At 46.6% G+C, this 21711-nt stretch overlaps 1 protein-coding gene and 1 long non-coding RNA gene across 13 annotated transcripts in view; one reads left to right on the top strand and one right to left on the bottom strand.

Moving 5' to 3' along the window:
• Positions 1 to 1418: 1418 nt before the first annotated feature.
• Positions 1419 to 21711, bottom strand: part of Arhgap26 (Rho GTPase activating protein 26) — a 774669-nt gene continuing 754376 nt past the window's right edge. For 3 of the 9 annotated variants that reach the window (XM_030250607.1, XM_017317984.1, NM_175164.4), the window contains 3 exons: positions 19876 to 20151; positions 14496 to 14587; positions 1419 to 6630 (listed from right to left, as the gene is read on the bottom strand). In XM_030250607.1, coding sequence (XP_030106467.1) covers positions 6542 to 6630; positions 14496 to 14587; positions 19876 to 20151 — 457 coding nt within the window. In that variant the 3' untranslated portion in view covers positions 1419 to 6541. The remainder of the gene's footprint in view (positions 6631 to 14495; positions 14588 to 19875; positions 20152 to 21711) is intronic. The other 6 variants (XM_017317986.1, XM_006526267.4, XM_017317987.1 and 3 more) reach the window with 3 other exon arrangements.
• Positions 6620 to 19941, top strand: Gm15337. Of its 4 annotated transcripts, none has more exons than XR_386176.4 (4): positions 6620 to 6709; positions 7388 to 8336; positions 9323 to 13889; positions 19798 to 19941. It is a non-coding gene; the product is annotated as a predicted gene 15337 (long non-coding RNA). The 4 variants fall into 4 exon arrangements; XR_877339.3 differs by having other exon boundaries at positions 7388 to 9554; positions 9823 to 13889; XR_877340.3 differs by having other exon boundaries at positions 7388 to 9969.

Raw genomic sequence — 21711 nt, 5'->3', positions numbered from 1 at the left:
TGGACCTGAGAAAATATTTTTTCATACCTAGTACCAGTTACCTAATTTCAATTGTCAATCAAGTACGTTTCTACCCATGGTGCTCTTGCAACCAACCAACCAACCATGCTGCTGGAACCATCATGAGCACATCAGCAAAGCACTGGACAGGGCACCATTCAAGATCTGCTCCGGGTGGCTCATAAGTAAACTGAAGTTAAAACCATTCACATTCAAAGACAAAAAAGTCAGAACGACTGGGAGCCTATGGGAAAGGACAAGGCCAAGTAAGACAAGAACAGACTCACATAGTTCATTCTCTTGGCAATAGTGTCAGACACACGTGGGCTTTGGCTGGTTATCTCTTGTCAACTTGATACAAAGGAGAGTCACCTGGGAGGAAGAAAGTTTAGTCGAGGCATTGCCTTTGTCAGACCAACCTGTAGACATATCTATGAGCCATTTTCTTAATTTTTAATTAATGTAGAGGGTCTAGTCCACTGTGGGTGGTGCCATCCCTAGGCAGCTGGGCCTGAGCTGTATAAGCAGCCAAGAAATCTAAAGAGAGCTAGTAGCCTTCCTCCATGGTCTCCACTTCTGTACCTGGTTGAGTTCCTGCCCTGGCTTCATTCAATGGCACTGTGATGAGGGCCTTGTACACCAAATAAATTCATCGCCCCTCCCCCAAGTTGCCTTTGAACTCAGAAACCAAACATGTCATATGTGTAGTCTTCAAGGGCTCTTTCTAGAGGACCTGCAAGCTCAGTGAGGACAACAGGTGTGGGACATTTGTGCTGTTCCCAGAACTCAACCAAGGCCGAGCTTGGCAAAGAAGGATAATGTAGACTGGTCACCTGTGACCTACACATTCAAATAACTTCCTCCTTAAACCCAGGCTCCAAAGGAGCACCCCTGTCTCTCTGTTCTCCCTGCTCTGTCTGGGTCACCTTCCTGCAGAGGCATCCATGAGGCGTTGGAAACTGAGCAGGAACTAGAGGCTCACTGTAAACCCGGGTCCCAAGCTACAACTCGGGATATTCCTGGAAGGCTTGAAAAATCAAGAACTCTCAGTGGAACAGTCAGCCTGCTGTGTTCTGCATTGAGTTCTAGAAAAGGGCTAACTGATTAGAAAACTGAATTTTGGAAGACTCAAGCCTATTATGTGCTCTTGGAGATAAAATCATTAGTATTGTGTGGGATATGACTATTTGAGATTCAACTACGTGATAGGCCTGAATAGCCGATTCAAGTATATTAGCTTTTGACTTCTTGGTAAGTGGAACACAGAGCCACTCCCAGCTCATTAAAAAAATAAAATAAAAAAGCCCCATAGTCGACAATCATAACTGTAAGGGCCTAAACTTGTGACCTTTGATCAGTGTATAAATTAAAATAAGTTGAGTCAAAACTAACCAGAAACCCAAGAAACAAACACACCATCAAATGGGAAAGTCATTTAATTCAAAAATCATACTTCCACTCACTTTATAGGGATTGCCACAGACACGAACCAAACATAAAAAAAGCCAGGTTTCAGAGATGCCTGACAGAAATTGTATTTTCTTTATAGATACGAACAATGGCACAGAAACACTTTTTTTTTAAAAAGCCTGAACATGGCAAACTTTTTTTTTTTCTCTAATAACAAGAAAAATGTTCTATCCTAGCTGCAGGCTACTTTTTAATTACAGAGTTTGATTCTATGTACCAGTCAATATTCAATAGTGAAATTTACAACAGTGTTTTATGATTTCTCAAAAGAAAATATTAAAGTGCCATTTATAAGTACTTTACTGGCTTGATATCACACAGCACTTTACAGTATACTCAACAGCAGCCTAAAAGATGAATTAAACATGCAAATAGTTTCTTTCCCAAAATATGGACTAAATGTCTTTTAGAGTGCTTTTGAACACTAGCCTAGCATTAGCTACTGGAAATTTATGGGTTTGAGTTTTTAACCTGACTTTTAATAAGTCACCAAGGAACGCAGCTGTGGATAACTATGTGATAAACACGAACAGAGGCTTCAGATGACAGCTCGTTTGTAGCTTTGATCTTTTGCTAGGAAACTGACAGACTCTAGTTCCTCTGAAAACTCTTCCCTCCAAATCTTCAAGGCTGTAAGAGCTTTACAAATGCCAGCTTGTGTGTGTGTGTCTACACCCGAGGCGGCACCTTTATGCTTGTATGTGCTATGTACGAACACATACACACCAACACACGCACACACAAATTTTAGAATCCCCACATGTATGCTTTCACAGACACCAAGCTGACTCGGGCATCTTGAACCCCGGGGATGCTGTTTGTTGGTGTTTACTCAGAAGCCGCAAGAATGGTAGGTATGCATGTGTGAGTGCATGATGGCAGAGAGTATGCCAGCCTGCCTGAAGCTACTCCAGGTCACTCAGACACTGAGTTACCACAACCTTGCTCCCCACTGACTGCACTAATGTGAATTTTGACAGGATAGTTCTTGGCCCTCCCTCTGTGGGTTAGGACTATGCTTAGTTCTTGCTCTCAGGGTGGCTCACCTTTCCTTCCTGATCCGGGTGTTTTTATATCTATGCTTTCCTTCCATGAGTACAGGGCTGCCTCCGAGTGACGTCTGGAATCTCTGTCTACTTAGGGTGGCTCTTTAAGTTAGACACGTGCTGTGGGCGGCAAAGGGAAGAAGGCCCGTCATCGCCTGGTGGAGTCTTGTCTCAGCATGTTGGAGGCATGTCCAAGGTTCAGTCCCAGCTCTCTGCTGTTGTCATTTTGATACTACATTCACAGACAAACACTAGATCTGCATGGGTGCAGAAATATTTGAATGCAAAAGATATTTTTTCATGCACTACTATGGGGAGTGAGGGGCACCTGACTGATTAAAGGGCTGTTGGGACAGGGCTATCAACGTAAGTGATCACTGTCAAGTTTGACAGAATTGGCAGACAACTCCCTTCCTAGACAGCCAGAACATTCCTTTGAAAGACAGGTAGCTAAGCAGACGCTTGGTTCCCTTGTCTACTAAGAACAGTGGGTGCCAGGGCAAATGTGTGGTCACTGGTGCACCCCCAAGCTCGCTGGCTATGAAGCTAGGTAAACAGCCTTGTCACAGGAAGCAGATATAGCCGGCCAAGAACAGATGATCTCACCCTCTTTAGTCTACTTCCCCCTGCCTCAATAATGGATGCTTCTGGAAGTTCTATGACTGAAGCAGCTTTTGGTGTGATTGCTACTGTCCTGGGGGGGTTGGGGGGGAATGCAGTTAAGAAGGATTTCCCTTAAGATCCAGATGTGGCACACTCAGGTCTAGAGCGCCTGTAACTCCCAACCAGCCAGCATGGCTCTGGCTCACCAGTGCCCAGTTGGAAGTACTCTCTTCTCATTTCTTCTCTGATTTAAAAAAAAAATTAAAAAAAGCATCCACAAGACTTCACATAATGGCTTTAAAAATACTACAAACTGGCTCTAATACTAAAGACTGAGGCATCCACTGAATGGAGGTCAGTCACACACATTTATTTTAAAAAAAGAAAAAATAGAGAATTTCATCAGTGTTGAACAAGCTCATTTTCCTTGCTTGGGGGCAGAGATGTGAAAGCAGCTATCTTCTCATTTCATAGCACAGAATGGCACTGTTCAATTATGGAACTCTCTATCTCAGAGAGTAAGACCAACCATCTTGATGCTCCAAAATTCAAACCATAACCAACCCATCCCAGGGTCTTACAAGAGAAACTCAAAGCTCCTGGGAAATCTTTGGGACTCTGGTCAATGAACTTCCATTCTGATATCAACTCATTCCTCATGATCTACCCCAGTTTTCCTTATTTGTGGGGAGCTCAGGGGTGTTCAGAGAGCAGAAAGGGCACATAACACTTTTAATCTTCAAGTTCCTTCCTACTTGGCTCATATTAATCTCTCCAGTTCTTTTTCCTGAGGAGGACGAGGAGGAGGAATAGGAGGGAGGCCTAGCTGGACAAAGGGAAACAGAGCGACCATCTGTCATAGGCCACACATGGCCTCAGGGAAACTGGAAGGAGGTCAGCCTAAGAGAGCAGTTTCAAACCAGGGCCAGCTCAGGAGAGAAAGAATATGTATCCAAGCAGTCGTGCTGGGCCCTGACTACAAGCATAGTTCATTTATTATGGGGCAGGCGACAATTTAAACCATCAGATATATTAAAAGTATCATGCTGGGCTCTTTTAATTTGGAAGGAGCAATGCTACTTGAGTGTGCATGCCCTTCGGGCCCCATTGCCCAACCTTTTCTCAAGCTCACAGGGAATAGGTCTGGAACCTGAGTGTACTGCCTTTCTTCCTTCCGTTTGCAACCCTCCTCCAGCCTCACATCTGGCTGGCGTAAGTCTTCAGCAATCCTCTTGTCTCTGTCTTCCAAGTGCTAAGACCACACATGAGCCATCACACCCAGCATTGTCAGTTTGGAATCCTGTGTTTGCCTGACTGAAAGTTCAAGTCTCCCTTGCTCCTGGCTGGGTCCTTGGTTGGCAACAGTATAATCCTGAGCTGGTAAACTCAATACTGAATCCCGACAATGAACTATTAACATTACAGCACCTCTAAAAACTGTAACAGTGTCATCTTGGGGATTCTTTTTTACTTTGGGGCTGCCGGGACTTTGGAGGTGAAGGGGAAGTGCGGGAACACGTCTATAGGAAGAGAGTAAAGTTCACCAATGACCAAGAACCACAGCAGCTGGCTTTCTTGTTTAGTTCTTAGAGTTGATAGACACATTTATAAACTAGCTTGGAGATGTGGGGGAAAAAGGAGTGTTGGCTCATCTCCTTTTGTCTGGACATCCTGGGGTACCAAGAAATACACCTGAGAAGAACAAACACACAAACAAAAAACAAACATGTCGCCCTCACCCCACCTATTTAAATCCTGAGATCCTGAGTGTCACTTTACTGTTGGGTGGGAGTTCTTTGAAAATTCACTGCTTGAAGATGCTCTTTTGAACTCCAAAGCCCCAAATCACATGTAGATAAAGACAACTGAATGCAACCAACTTTCCAGGCTCACCAACAGGAACCATTGAGGACACATTCTTTCACTGGGCCAGAGAGGGGACATGACCTTGACTCTTTAGCCCGGCCTCTCTTGCAACCTTTTAAACACATCTGTTCAGCAATCAAAATACTAAATGTATGGAGCAAACTAGCTTAAAGAATATCAAATATAAAACTTTACCATATAATATTTCAAATCATTCTATTTACAAGTTTATCTTTAAAAAAAAAAAGCAGAAGATACAGTAATTCAACACAATTCAAGTTTTCTTCTCTTCATTAAAGAACCCTAAGGGAATTCCAGGAGCCTGAGACACTCTCTGGTGCAACGTTGCCATCAGAGAGGCTCCTGGAAAGTGTGACAGTTTGTCCAGAGTCCCTCTATCAAGGACATTCGAGTGCGAAGATACCATGATTGTGTTCTTTTGAGGTCATGTGATGCTTGTCCTTGTAATGAGAATTCCCTCTCTTTGAAGGTACCCAGCCTAGCCTCCAGGCCTCAACATTTGGCGTCCTACAGATTCTTAATGGCCTATCCTATTTAATGATTCCCTCTTTTTGTTCTGGGTGGCAGTGATATAGATGTCCTTTTAAAAATCAGGCTACAAAGTTTGGCCCAAGAATCATCTCTAAAATCCCAGGACCTCAGTAACAAAAAATTCTAAGGGCTATCTGCCCCAAATAGACTACTCTAATGGTCTAATCCTCTGCTTCAGATTGTTGGAAGACCATTAAAAAAAAAAAAAAAAAAAAAAACTCGCCAGAGCTGGGGGGGGGGGGGAGGTTGTTATACAAAGAGAAGTATTATTTTTGGCTTAGTTTTAGAGTAGGTTGGGTTGCTATGGTTACTAGGTGATGGCAGTGATGGAAGCCTTCAGCGGCAGAGAACGTGAGGGGCGTGTGTTTCTTTGCATGAGAGGACTGGACTGAAATCTGCTGATTATAGGCCAACAGCTGCTCAAGAGATGGTGAGAGATTGGACCATATATAAACAGTGCGGCAACCCCTTCATCCTGTGTGCTTGCAGACAGACCCAGCTGCCTGTAGCACTGTGTCTCTGGGAGAAGGAAGGAGAGAGAAAGAGCGCCTGCTATAAGCAACAGCAGTAGAGGCAGCCTGCACCTTGTGCCAGTTTCTTTGCCCTGCCTCTTCCAACTCAGCAGCGATGCACTTTCTTTAGCACTATTCTCATCCTGCTTCTTCTTCCCAGAAGGCTGGGGGTTTGGATGACTGCTGAAATGAAATCAGGGCTCTCTATTTAGGGCACTCGTGAGAAGACAGCTTTGCAAGCCTTCCTCTGGGTTATCAAAATCCAATGGCCTCCTCTGCTGATTGCTGTGCAGTTCTTGCAGCATTACTGTGCTGTAAGCTGAGATGATCATGGAGAATGGTGGCACACGTTCCCAGATGCATTTGTGTTGGCAGGAAGCAACAGTCGGGCTCCCTGCTTTCTCAGTGGCAATGAAAAGTGGCCCACAACACCAGAAGCAGCAGTTGTCATGGAGACCACGTGAAGCTCAGCAGCTCCACTGGGGCTCAAGGTTAGAGGAATTCCACGTAGTTCTCTGGGATGAGGCCAGTCTTTCCATTCAGAGTCCCCTCCAACCAGCCAGGCTCCTGAGATGGATGAACTGTATAGGAAGAGAGAGAAGAGATGAGGTCACAGGCAGCCCAGAAGGTGGCTGTGCTGTGCACTGGAAGATGTAGGAGGTAAGTCTGGGGAATGTGTACAATCGCTTATGTTATGCAATTCCAGGACTGGTTTGAAAGAGAGGTCCTTAACCTTTGGTGAGATGAAACCCTTCTGGTGAAAGTTGTTCTGAACTCTTTCTATAACAAAAAGGGGAAACATTTAGACATTCAAATTTTTACATGCAGTTTCAGGGGCACTGTGAATTTTCTGAACTTCCTGTTTTAAACTATATGCAATAGATTTATATTCCTTTAAGGTAGAGGTCAACAGTTGGGATGTTCTCCATCCATCTATCTACCAATCCACCCATCCATCCATCTACCAACCCATCCAACCATCTATCTACCCACCCACCCAACCATGTACCTACCTACCCATCCATCCATCCATCCATCCATCCATCCATCCATCCATCCACCCACCCACCCACTCACTCATCTACCTGCCCACCCATCTATCTATCCATCTACCTACCTTCCCACCCACCAATCCATCCATCCATCCATCCATCTATCCAGCCACCCATGCATGCATGCATGCATCCCTGCATACATACATGCATGTACATACCAACCTTGCCTTTTCACTATACACTATGTACCAAATGGCATGCCCTGGGAAGATTGTTAAGAACTCATCTTTACTAGTTATCTATTTTGTGTGTTGGTTCATTTTTGTTTTTATCTTTTTTTAAGACAGGGTCTCAATCAGATTTGAACGCACAGCAACCCTCTTGCTTCAGCATTACAAGCCCTGGAATTAGCAGCCCGAGCCACCATGCACAGCCTGACCTATCGGCTTTGTATCCTTAAGCCCACAGCCCTACTTCTCATGTTCTCACAGGTCCTTTCTTCATGCTGCAGACTCGGAATGCTTCCCTTCTGTTCCACCCACAGCCTTCCTTACTTTTCTATACTCTAGAGCTTTTCCTATAAACAAGTCAAAAAGCAGTCTGCTTCTTCTACTGAACTTTCAAAGGCTCCCATCCTTTTGTTTTTTTCCAACAACCACAGAATATAGATCCATTTCTGTTATGGGAAATACCAAGAGTGAAGAGATGAAGAGATGGGGAGATCTGGCTGAGTCTATAAAGAATAACATAGTGGGAAGGAATAGAGGTGGAACTGTGAACCTCAGTGATGACTATGTCTGGGGAGGTGGGGGTGTTACTACTTGTGAAACAGCTGTACAAGTACAGGTCATTTTGGGGTGGGGCAGGGTCCTCGCTCTAAATGGATTAGGAAAACTCCAATTATCCCAGATTGTGTGGAGAGAATGGATTCCCCCCCCCCCCCTGTTCCTTTCCTGGGCTAATTAAGCGACTTCCTGAGCTTGTTTTAGAAACGCACTTCCGCCCCAGCACTACTGTATGGTTCTAGTTTCACTTTGTAGGGAAAGAAGAACAGAAACCTATGGAAGGCAATGGGGAGGAAACCAAATCACAGGCTCCAAGGCTGCTAGAAGAGCTAAAGTATGTAGAAGCATTTCCACACTTCCTTAGGGGAAGACATGATCAGATACCTATTAGCTGGCCTTCAAAAACCTTGCTAAACTTCCTCCCATGAGTGAAGAACAAAACCTCAGACCTGCAGAGAGTACACAGAGAAGAGTCTGAAGCACTTAGGGGTGACTTGGCCTCTCCAGGTATGAAAGGGCTTTCTAGGCCACTTATAAGAAACACTGAGTAGGCTTGCCGTTTGCCTGGCTGCCAGCTGAGGCTGTCTAGACCCCTTCCAGTCTGTACCTCTACACCCACCGGTGGCAGGATCTTTGCTGTGGTTTCTGGTGTGGATTAAAGGACCCACCGCACCGTTAGTGTATTGTTAACTCCCAGTGCAGCTAAGAAGTAAGGCACTCTCTCCGTAAATCACAGCAAAGGGGCCGGGGCAATGGCACGGGTGGGGAAAGCCTTTGGTCTGTACATCTAAGGACTGAGTTCAAATCCATGTAAAAAGCCAGCTGGGGCAGGGTGCTTCTGCTACCCCAGCACTTGGAGCAAGAGCAAGAGACAGTAGGACCTCGGTACCTTTGACCTAAGTCTGGGCAAAGGGCTTGGTATCTACACCCACCAAAGCTTCAGGAAACCTTAGATGTTCAGAACCAAAAGTAAACATAATAAACTAATTCCCTTGGGGGTGGGGAGGAACTGATTTAGAAAGAAAAGATCTGAACAAAATAAAGGCAACCGAAACAGCTCTGCCCCTCGGCAGCATGGCTGCTTGGAGGGTGGATGCGTCCACCTCCTTCCACAGCTGTTCAAACAGCACAGGTACCTAGGTATCTATGAACCTGAGTAGAATTGTCGGACTACGGCTAGCCTCGGACAAAACCAGGACGGCCTAGATAGAGATGGCTCACCCGGGCTTCAGGGGGTGAAACAGTCTTTGCAAGGGTCTGCTGACTCGTGCTAGACAAGGCGCCAACTTTATCTATGTGCTCATGGAATCTGTGGGTTCCTTAGCTCGAGAGCACCTGCATTGCCACTGGTTTGCAGAAGTAAAAAGCTATGACTTTTGTGTGACAAATGCCTTGTAATAAAGGTGGTAGTTAAGAATCAAAGTCTGAGCTCTCGTCAGCTGAAGGAGGGAGCTCAGATGCCCCACTGTACTCTGTTCTCTGGCTTTATACAGGGTTCAGGTGAAGCCACAGCTTATTCATAAACAGTATTAAGGACTTGATTCTACCTGGTCCTCCTATATCCTGATTTCTGGAAAATTCATAGCATACCTCACATGGTGTTCATCGGTCCTATTGTACTGAAGTGACAAAGCTTTGTTTTGCTATCTGACTTCTTATCAACTATCTGGCTCAACAACCTTTAGCAACTGCTCCGTCCACTATGACACAGCCAAACTTTAAAGGGTGAGTATCATGGGGGGGGGCAGTGCACATGTTCACAATTTCAGACAAATTCATGTGGACATAGTCACATGGGTAAGACCAGAATCTGAACGGAGAGTAAAGCCTTCCTCTGCTCTAAGCTGCTTTCCTTCAGTTGGAGGAGGTGGCTCTTAATGGTAAGAAGAGGTTGAGTGCACAGTAAATAGCAGAAGCTTCACTCCCAGGCGCTCCACCTGTATTAGTTTCAGTGTGAAACTAAAGCCAATTCTGCTAGTATCCTCATTTACAGATGAAAACCCGAGGCTCCACAATGTTAAGCAGCAGGCTGAACCGTTCCAGGGCTGGGAGATAATGGAGGCACACCAGAGCCCCAGGACATCTGACCAGTCTCAACTGTACTTATGCCTGCTCAGGACTCTGACCGGTGAGACACTCGGTAAGCGGTGGGCAGACAAACCTGCCCCAGTGTCCAACGTGCTATACACACACGATGCAGTACTAGGAGCTGCCTGGGTGGCAATCTTGCCTAGTGAGCACATCATATAAGCTGCAACTGGCTTGGGCCTAACTTCGCTCTTTGCTATAGACTTGGGTACAATACAGGTTCCTGGCAGAACCTGGTACAACACAGGTGTCCTGTTTACTATGGACAATGGGCAAGTGTGTGACCAAGCTCTCTAATGGCTGGCTACTCCCAGAGGGAAGAAGCCTCCACTGGAGGAAGCTAACAGATGTAATGGGTTATTAGAAGGCATTTACTCATTACACAAATGTCTTATAAGCACCTATGAGGGGCCAGACACTGTGCTAGGTTCTCATATATGTCCCCTTAGGGTAGTGACAGATTATCAATAAACATAGTGAAGGGGGGAGGGAGAGAAAGAAAGAAGGGGAGGAGAGGAGGGGGAAAAATGGGGATTTGGGTAGAGGGAAGGAACTCAGAAAGTTACAACCCAAAGGCTCTCATGCTATTAGCCAGGAGTGCTTAGAGCAGATACAAGGCCCTAAGACACAGAAAAGCTAGATGTGATCTCAGAATAGTACTCTGTAAACTCCCTATAAAGGGCCACACAGTATGGAAAACATAAAAACAAAAAACTATGGGGAGGGGGTGTTCCAATAAAACTTTAATCACAAAAAGAGGCAGTTGACCATCAGTTTGTGGAAATGTGCTCTGAAGCTTCGATGTGTAAAGTAAGATGTGTGTGCACACGTGTTCATGTGTACGTAGAAGCCAGAGATCAGTATTGGTGTCTTCCTTGGTCACTCTCCACCTTATTTCTTGAGACAGGGTCTCCCATGGAATCTGGAACCCATGAACTTGATTAGAGAAGATAACTAGCAAGCAACCACCTGTCTCTGTCTTCCCAGCAACTGTGATTACAGACACTCTACCACATTTAGCTATTGAGAGGGTGCTAGGGCTGAGGACTCAGAGGACAAGCGCGTTACACCTACTGATGTTTCCCTGACTCCCCATCTCAAAACCTGAAAAGGGTATCCCAAGAACCCAATTTTGGCTATAGCCACATGAATTTTCTAGGTATCACTGATCACACTGCTTCCAGATGAATAATACTCCTGAGAACACAAATTACTTCTCTTTCCAGTTACTGTCTAAGGCGCTGGTAAAGCGGGCAGTTTCCTGGTAGATTGGCAAGAGCTGACACTGGAAATATTTCCCAGTATTGCACATCTATCCCCTGCTACATAGAGTCCAGGAGCTGACTAAGCACCACTTCAGAGTCAAAGTTTGGGCCCTGAAATCCCAAGGCAGAGAGATTAATGGTTACAAAACATCAGACTTTCACCTCAACACACCCTTCTCTTCCCTTCCTTATTCCACACATAAAGCACACACATGACGACAGTGGCCTACATGTCAGTAGGAAACGTTAATCTGACAGCTGCACAAAGCATCCAGGCTACTGACATAGGCTTTGCCTTATCCCTTCAGAGTCTATATAGGAGCAATAGGAAATGGCCACTTCACATAATGTCATTATTTCCTTCTGTCATGCCTGATTTCTCCCACAGAATGAAAGTAGATTTCTCCTCTAGAATAGGACCCAGTGAAATATTACCGGGCAAAGCAGCCTAGAAAGTGGATTAGCATCTCTGTCTGGGGCCAGGGATGTAGCTCAAAGGATAATAACACTTTTGGTGCAAACTTGATGGCCTGTGTCTGAACCCCAGAATCTCTATTAAAAGCCAAGGCAATGGTGTGCTTCCAAACTTCCAGAACTGCTAAGGTAAGATGGGAGGCAGGAAGAACTGGCTGGAAGCTAGCCTGGAGTCTGGAGCACACAGCAGAAACAAGGGAGATGCTGTGTCACAAAAAGGTGGAGGGAACTGACTCCAGACACTTCTCTGACCTCCATGTGTGTATCATGGCATGAGCATGCCCACAGTCACATGCATGCACACAATGTCAGCGTAAGAGAACTGGGCATGGCCCCCGGAGATTGCAGGAACCTGTGGGAAGGGAACCAAACTTGTCTTTTGCTACATGTGTCTTCAGAGGGTGTGTGATGGTTACCTCATGGTAGTGGGAGGAGTCCCAGAGCTGGCTGGGCAGAGCACTCCATTGGGAAGGGAAGGCCCTGGCAAGTAAAAATCATGGCGGTGCCTGCCTGACTTTGTGTTGTTGTTCAAAAAGGAAACTTAAAAATGAAGGGGGGTGGGGTATGCAAAGAGGTACATGCTCCTTGTAAAGATTGTCTGGCATTTCCTCAGACAGTAAATATGGAGTTACCACGTGATCCAGCAATCCCAGGAGAACTTATTTTTTAATAGTGAAAAATTGAGAACCAGTAAGATACCCCAGCAATTAACTGGTGGATGTTCAAGAAAAAGGTGGTATAGACACACAGTGAGATACTACTCGGCCATAAAGAGGAATAAAGTACAGATACATGTTACAACATGGATTAATGTGAAAAAACATCACATTTAAAAAAAAGGACATTCTGTTTCAAAGAACACATATTATATAATTCTATTTGTATGAAATGTCCAAAGTAGGCCAATATTTGGAGACAGAATATAGTTTTAGGGGTAAAACCAGCATGTTTGCTAAAGGATATGGGCACAGGTGTATGGGTGTGTATGCCCATGTGTGTGTGTGTGTGTGTGTGTGTGTGTGTGTGTGTGTGGCGTTATCCTGGAATTAAATCGTGGTGAGAGTTGTGTAACTCTGAACATACACTGCTCAGTCATGGCGGGGGTACAGCTGCTCCATCGGGGATGCCCACTCCGATGTGTCTGCACAGCTGGTCTGTGCAGGGCACACTGACCATGGCATGGTTTGGGGCAGTCTTCAGCTGACCTATTATACATGCCAGTCTGCTAGACTTGCGAGCATCAGCTGCTGGCAGGAGAGGTGGCTGTGCTGGCTATTTTATGTGCTCTGATTATTAAAGCTCCGAGAAGAAAGTCAACAGAGTCAAAGTTTCAGGACAGTACTTTGGACTTGGAGGAGCATCACGGTGGACCTTGGGCTTATCAGGACACAGACAGTTTGAAATTTGTCCCAACTGCTGCTGACCCAGGAAGCCCAGGTGGCCCAGGTGGCCCAGGCTGGAACTCTCCCTGCACTGTATGCTCTTTCCCACTCTGTCTACTCACGTCTGACTAATAAGTGGGCAGAATACAGGTTGTAGGATACACATGGTATCAGGAACTCTAGATTTGACGGCAGGCTCCAACAATATAAACAGTATGTATGGCTAGCTGATAAGTCAGGCTGGGACCATCTTAACCAAAAGGCAAAGCTGCCCTTGCTTACAGATGGGAGCGCCACAGTCTTTTTCTAAGATAGGCACAAGATCCTGACAATAAATAAGGTCATATGCATCAAGTGCCACTTTATACACACTGTATATTAGCTTGATGTCCTTCCACTGTGCCCTGTAAGGTAAGTGTGTTAGCTGCTGTGACAGAGAAGAGAACCAGGTCACTGGGAAGTGATGCCATTGCTTCAGGTCACATCAGAGCAAATGGTCGGGCTGGAACATGTACTGTGGCCTGGCTCTAGGGTTCAGGTTCCCCTGTGCTGTTTAGGCACCTCAACTGCCCTCCACCTCTGCTCATTTTCTGTCACATGGGGAGAGGCAGGTCTAGGGCCAGTCAGGGGTGCCCAGCCAGATTGGTGTGCCCTTTGCCTCCACCCCACATGAGGCCAGGAAAGAGCCAGAGCACATGTCCGGGTCCTGGAAGCAGGCAGCTGCCTTTTTGGCTTGTTTTGAAGCAATCAGAACTTAATCGCTTGTGACCCTGAAGGAGAACTTCACCCATGGAAAGCAACTGTCCCAGAAACTTGGTGTGTGCGCACAGGAATCCAGATGTTCCTCTTAGGTAAATTATTACGCCGAGCTATGGCTTCACTTCTTACTGTAAAGTATGCTTTTAGCGGGGAAGATGGAAAAGGAACGGGATAACGGTGCACCAAGCAGGTCCTGACTGCAGGTTTACAGAGTGCCGCGATACATACTTACACCAGGATGCCAGACAAGCCGCTGCTGCGGTGTAGGTGACTTCACGTTAGGAAGTCTGTTCTGTGTTCTCAAGGTTAAGGGAGGATGAACAGGAGGAGGCTTACTGCTTACACTGCTGTCTGGGCAGTGGGTCTTGCCTGCTGAAGACAATTCAGGCCCAGATCCCAAGGGGAACACAGGACAGAACAGGTGCACTTAGCCTCCTCTGGCATCTCTGCCCAACTGCCACCATCCTATACCCGGATCCCTTGTCTTTGACCCTGTCTAGCCCACAAATGCTAATTACCGAGGTCAGGTACAGTCTCACACAAAGTTTGAAACAACTCGGTGACTAGATGTCTATATAGGTCTACCCAATAGACCAATACTCCGGAAGTCTGATTTGGGGGAGAGATACCCATGCCCCCAGGTAGGAACTTCAGCCATCTGCTTCCCCTCCATTTCTGTGAGGTGACAGGAAACTCACCATTATCGAAGACGGTGCCCGCTGTGAAGGAGAGCTCCGAGTCGTGCTCAGCTTGGCAGGCGTACAAAGCCTTTGCCTTCCGGAATGGTGTGCTGTGTGTGGAAAGGCAGGTTTATTTAACACTGTTTTCAACCCCAGAAAGCCACAGAGAGTTCATGTTTCTTCTCTCCTTTCCCTGCAAGCCACCTAGTCCTCTCTCCTGGGAAGAGCAGGACAAGGCAGCCAGATGGCAAAACAGGAGGCAGGCAAGTCGGGAAGGCCCCAAGAGAAAAATGAGGAAGAATCAGGAAAAGGCCACACGCTCTAAGAAGCCACAATTCTCCAAGGTCACCTTGTGCCCCAGAGAACCTTTACCTGGGAATTACAACACCTGGGCCTGGGCAGAAGGACCTTTCCTGGACAGAGTGCTTGCAAGTAGGAAGAGACCAAGGGCTCGCAGATATGACGACCAACATGTGCTCTTGGAGGCTCAATGCCGGGGATCCAGGAGAAACTCCAGCAGAGCCAGGTTTCAGCCCAGGCAGGGGTGGCTATGAGTTCCCGCACATGTTCTCCATTGCCGGTGGAGCAACATTTTAGAGATGAAACTCTCCAGCCCCGAGGGGTAGCAAGGATGGAGGAGGTGTGTGAGGTGGTGTGTGTGCACACACGTGCACCAGTCTGGTAGTTTACAGAGGGCGGGGGGGGGGGGGGAGGGAGGGAGGGACAAGGCTGAGCTCACCTCCTGTTTTGGGATCTCTTTGTCAATGAGTATTGACAGCACTCTCTGCACGTTATCAGAATGCCCTTAAGAATTGTTACACGTCCTCTGGACTTGCAGATGGAACCACACATAATAGAATTGAAACTGAACTATCTGTGTGTCACTTTCCAAGCGATTCTTCCATGCAGCCCGAGTTGAGGCGGGCACATTTCTGTGGTGAAAGGGCCGATCTTTGAGCTCTGGAAGGCATGTGGTCTCTGCTGTAACTACTTCATGCTACACTGCTGTAACACAGCAGCTAGAGACAATATGTAAACAAATCGGTGGGGGATACGTTCCAGTAAAAAGTTATGCACCAGAAAACAGGGGCAAAAGTTTGACCATCACAGGCCGTCATGTGGTGTCATTTGTGAGGGTAAATTTACTCTTTCCTGTCAATTTTGACTTTGGCACTGACTACTCTTAGCAGTCTGCAGACTTTTCACAGGTCAGAATGACATCTAACTGTCAAAAGGCTACTCTTTATTTGCTACAAGTGACTTTCTCCAAGTCATCTGATGGAGTACACTCTGGAATTCAGAAGCACATTTAAAAAAAAAAAAAGCCAGAAGGAACACTAGCCTAAGAAATGAGTCAAAAGATGTATGCCATTTAATTTATCTTCACTTGACACTCTGAGAGGCTCGTGGGGCTGGAGATACCCCAGCTCCCAGTGTGCACTAGTGGCCGAGGAGGAGCCTGGTCTCAGGTGAGGCGGAGCATCCTGAATCTTCTGAACTGCTATTGCTCAGGTATCCCAAGTGCAGGCTCTCTTTGGCAAGGATGAGTATGGGTGATGGAAACCTAAAGTGGGGGCCATTCCTTCTAGTCTTGGGTCCTTGAAAATTGAAAAATGGACAATTGAGAGAGTCTGTTATACAGTAGGGTGGAGCAGAATTGGGGGTTATCCAGAATGTGTTGCCAGGGAAGGATCAGTTCCCTGCTGTTCTCTCTGGTTTCCTTATAGCCAAGGGTTGATGGTGGGAAGGGCAGACCTGGGAAAGGGGGAGAGAATAATGCAGGGACACCGGGAATGAGGAGGGAAGCCTTTGGTTCTCATTGGTTCCAGCTGGATGCAGCTCTTCTGGTCTCATTCCATTAAACAATGAGCTGCATGTTGGCTAGCAAGGGCCTAGCAGTCAGTGCGTAGCCACTCAGGTTGGACAAAAGTATATTCCTCTCCTGCCTTCTGCCCTGCCTACAGGGTGAAAACAGTCAGGAGACTGTGAAAGGCACTAACACAGCCGCACCTTACACTGTGGGTGACAAGCATGTGGAGCCTTGAATGGCATGCAGGGTACAAGGGGAATGCAGGCCATAGGAGCCAAGGTCGAGACCATGTTGAGGCAGGGCTGCCTCTGAGCACAGGGCGGCATAGGTGGACACAGGCTGAAGAGACCAGGGAAGGCAAAGTTTTTCTGGATAGGGTTCTCCTAGAGGCTACTTATTAAACTCATTAAGTAGAGTTCACAGAACAGAATGGGAGCCACCCAGGAAACAGGACTGTGTGGTAATTAGAGAACAGAGGCCATGGTCTCTAGCATCCATGATTATTATTTGAAGGGGTTCACAGTCCACCAATATTAAAAATTTGCAATTTAGTAATGAACTACTAAGAAAACAGTGTGTTAAGAGTAAAGATGAGGGTCAGGAGATAGTCTGTTTTTCTGTAACAGCTGACAATCTGTTAACAGTTGATTCTCTCCAACTACCTAATGATGCACAGAAAACAGAGAGGTACTTAGAGAGGGACGCAGAAGGGGTGTGCTGTGTATGCATGTGTGTACACACGCACACACACACACACACACACACACACACACACACACACACACACACACACTTTTGGAGTCCTGGAGATGAAGACCCCGGCACTGTGGATAGCCTAGGCAAGCACTAATCTGCATGTCTTGCCCTAGAGGACATGCTTTTAAAGGGAGTTGTCCCCATCCCCCAGAAGAACGGTCACCAGAGAAAGGACACCTAGTCAGATCTGAATTTCATGCAAATAATATTTTAAGTACATTTCCATAAGATATCCATATTCTAAGAAGTGCATTTTATTTATGTCCAATTCAAATCTGAGTAGGCTATATGCTTATTTGTTTTGCATATCTGGCAACTCTAACTGGGGAAGTTATGCCTTGATAAAAGTTGGCCATTGCTGTCAGTCTTGTACCCGATGGAGGATTGTGTTGGCTAGCGGTTTGGGTTTGGACTCTCTAGCTCTGACTGAAGGCAGCACCGTGGGTTGTTTGGTTCCTGCCCTCTGCAGCTGGATATAGTTCCCATCAGAGCATTCTTCAGCACTGGGCTGGGCCTTCAAGGGCATGAACAACTTTGGAGCCTTCTGCTGGTTCACTTTTAATTTTTGCCTCTGAGCATGGAATGAGGCCAGGAAAACACTCAGAGGAATTTCCCTCAAATGCCCTTGCAAGCTTGCAGAATGACAACCCACTCTACACTGCGTGCTGCTGCGGGGGGAGGGGCCAGCTCACAGTGGTTTGATCATTAAGGCAGTTCCCTGGGACCCAGGTACAAAATAGGGGGTCTGATGTGGAGGCTTTCTTGGGAAGTGGACAGGCAAGTAGAGAAAGAGGGCAAATGTTAAAGTGGGCCAAAGTGGGCCTCCTCCGCCCGAGTTCTTCTGTGCAGAAAAAGTACCTCTACCTCTGAGCTTGAAACAAGAAGCTCCGAAGTGGCTTGAATGGAGAGAGGAAGCCATTCCCACAGGTTGCCAGGACCCCTAATTAGGCCTCATTCAGAGTCTGCTGTTAAAAGCCTTGTCAAAGGAAGGTAATTTGAACTTTTGTGTTCTTTTAGTCAATTTGGGGAAAGGCAACACTAGACCTGAACAATGGGTCTACGCCCCCACCTCTTGGCTAGACACTGTAACAGCAATTAGGGACTGGAACCAGTCTCTGGTCTCCTAGTGGGCTGTCTTTTCCAGCAGGGTCCTGATCTGTGCTTATCTTAGCATAAGCAGTAACTCGATGACACCCAATTTCAAGCCCTACTGTGGCTTGCCTATTTCAAAATGACAGATTCCTAAAGGATTGTGTATTCCTAAAAGATAGCATCATATTGGTGTTCTTCTAACAGAGGCCAGAGGAGGCAGTACTGAGCAGCCATTTACTTGCCTCTAGGCCAGCCCCAGTCTCCTAATGTCCATTTAGGAGTGCTATTTAATAATTGAGTGAGCCATTGTAGGTGTTCTGCTCCAGGTCCTCACGGGTCAGTGACTGACCTAACTGGAATCGTGCACATGGTTTCTGGTGGCTAGAAAGGAAATGTCTCCTAAGTGCCTAGGAGTTACCTAAGGAATTCACAAATAGCTCAAGTGTTAGGAAAACAACACCTGATTTTTACTTTATCTAGGGGGTGAAGAGAAAAAGAACATACTGCAGAGCCATCTCTCCCATCGTCTAGGACCAAGCTAGGTGGAAAGTCACATCTTACCCAGCAGCAGAGCTGAGGGGTCGGATGGCACAGAACCATCACTGGGGCTGCCTAGGTCTTTAGAGTAAAAATGCTGGACAGACAGCAAGGACTCCTAACTCTGCCATGGCTCTCATCAAATGAAGCTACCATTTTCTTTTTCTGCAATATGATTCAGACCATTTGTCTTCTGGTTCTCACATGAGACAGAATGACACAATAGACATGAAGATGCCCACGGGAGAGTAATTCATGTGCTTGCATACACAGACAGTGTGGCTTTTCCAAACAGTGAGTATCAGCTTTATAAATTAGGTGAGCTTGGGTGATGGGCTCACTCCGAAGAAGACTGGGCGGGATGCAGAATTCTAACCAAGGCCAAGGATGCCTGTGGTGCTTCAACCTGGACTCTGCACTTGGCTTGTCTGTGAGATGCTGCCCAGAGAGGGCTCCAAACAGCAGAGGATGTCTGCAGGGCCCTTTCTCCTGTTTTCCCCTCAATTTCAAGGGCTTCTTTTCTACAAAGAGCTCAAGCAAACCTGCGTCACATGGCTGTGAAGCTCTGCAAGGCAGGACTGCAGCATGGCCCTCTGGGAGAACAACTAGGTCAAGTTGTTCAAGAAAGAGGCGGTGCCTATTCCCATGAGGACTCAGGGTTCATGACCTAGAGAGATACGAGTGGGCTGGGAGGCCAGAAGATCCCTGGAGTATGTGGGGCTAGGGAGGTGGTGCCCTGAGGAATTTGAAGAGAAAGTGCTTCGTGTCTCTGACTTTTATTCTGTGTTATATTCCTCTCTTGCTCAGTGGATCTGGTTTCAGTGGCTAGCTGTCTGTGCTCAGGGTTATTGGCCCAATCCATAAGCAAATGGTGCCAGATACTACCTGATAAAAATGTGACAAGGAAGGGCCAGTTTATACATTGACCCCTAGAATATTATCTTCCACCAAAACATGGAGAGCCCAATGATTCAGAAAACCATTCAAAACAGGTACTATTTTTGGAGACCCCTGTTCCGGGCAGCAGAGGTTAATTCAGAAATGTGGGTAAAGGTTGGAAAGGGTAGTTTAAAATGCCATGCAAGGCCATGCGTATTGTGCCTCTTGGTTTTTTTTCTTTCGCAGGAGAGCAGAGGAGACCCCCAATGTCCCTAACCAGCTCTGCATACACAGGGACAGGTCAGTCATCATCCGCAGTTTTACCTGGAGTCTTCACGGACCGCTTCTTCTGGCCTGTCAAAAAGCAAGTGCAGGTTTGGATGGCAGGGAACAAAGTTGACGAGGAGGCTGAACACTGCATGAAGAGAGGACCAAGCCAATGAGAGAACAACGGCAGCAACAGAAAACCAAACAAACCCTGCCACAGACCTGATGGGGGATGAGTCGCTGGACGTGGATGAGGTGGGCATAGGGCTGGATGGTGCCGAGAACATGGGCCATGATGGCGAGAGGGGTGAAGTTGGGCTTGGATTCGGGGGGCTGCAAGACATAACAACCAGAAAACTCATCAGCACATAGGGAAGCCACGATGGGAGCACAGGCGGTTCATGGGAGGCCAAATGGCAGGGCGCTAGAGCAGAACACAGGAGCATCAAAGACCAGAGGCATGCTGTCAAGTCTCTGTGCTCCAGGTCAGTCCTCTGCATTTGAGGTATTGATGCACAGACAAGCCTCCTTGGCCTGTCTTGCTAATGCTTTTTAGGTAACCTGAGGTTCTCCACGATCTCTTTACCACTGGCCACTGTGGACATGCAGTGGGCCTACCTACATGAATCAGTATCCATGTGTTTTGCTGCCTGCTTTGGAATACACTGACCTCGCTCTCGTCCAGCCTTTAGCTTTTCACTGTTGTGTGCTTTTAAAGTTATGTCTCAGCAGAAAAGAATATTTTTTTTCTGGGCCACAAAGGCCATTCAGCCAGAAAACAATTTCCTGTTTATATTTTTAACTACATGGGCTGTGTGCCATGTAGATCCAAGTGTGCATTAGGAACACACTAGGGGACAGGCAGGATGGATACACACCTTTCAGAGACAGCACTTATGGCTGTGAGCAGCTCCCTGGAGATGTGTGGCCCAGGTCTGTGCTTCCTCTTGTTCGCAGATGCTCAGAGAGTAACCCACAACCAATAGGCAATTTTTAAAACGGAACCAAAACCTCAAATTTGTCCATTTCATAATGTGATGAGCAGCTGATCAAAGGGTCGGAGAGGAGGGGTTGAAGTTACCATAATCTGCCTCATACATTTTAGTTAGTCATGTTGGCCATCTGAATTATTTCTGCAAATTATACAATCACCTTAGCACCTAGGTGTAAGTCACAGTATGTGACAGAAAGTGCAAACACAGAGGGCTGAGAAGATGGGGAGCGTAGCTAGTCATAGAACCGGCCACAGTCCCTGGAGATCTTCAGCTGGCTGCTAGTTGCAGATGGGAATTTAGCAAGAATACGTGTGCGTGTGCGTGTGCGTGCGTGCCTGCGTGCGTGCGTGCGTGCGTGCGTGTGTGTATAAAATGCTGCAATATGAACACTTGTGTCAGCATTCAAATAAAAAAACTCTGTGTGAAGTTCATATCCTTGAAACTGATGAAACATTTAATTAAATGTCAGCATTAGTATTGTTCCTATAGTCTATGAATCTCATGAGCAAGGAAGTATTGTTCTTTCGCTGTAGCAGGACTGTCTATGTGATCCCTGCAGGTATTAAGAGATAGCTAGTAACTACACGAGTGGCACTTGCTAAGATACTCAGCAAGCCCACAGACAGGCACTGCTGGAATTTCCACTTCACAGATGTGAAGCCCTGGGCTATGGTAGCTAGGCTTGACAGTCTCTACATGACAGGGCCAAGATTCACCCAATGCTCTGACCCAAAGCCTGGGTTCTCGTTGCCAGCGTTCCGCTAGGCCCCCAAAAAGCTGCTTAACCGACCCATGGCATTAGTGGTTCTCCTAACCACTGACTTAAGACTTTCCTTCAGATGTCTATCACATTTGTAAGGGAGAATGGAAACATAGTAGCTGGTTCAGTAAGACTCAA

The sequence above is a fragment of the Mus musculus genome, chromosome 18 (assembly GCF_000001635.26).
Source record: "Mus musculus strain C57BL/6J chromosome 18, GRCm38.p6 C57BL/6J".
Taxonomy (NCBI): Eukaryota; Metazoa; Chordata; class Mammalia; order Rodentia; family Muridae; genus Mus; species Mus musculus.
The sequence above is the reverse complement of the archived record's forward strand: the minus strand, read 5'-3'. Positions and strand labels throughout refer to the sequence as shown.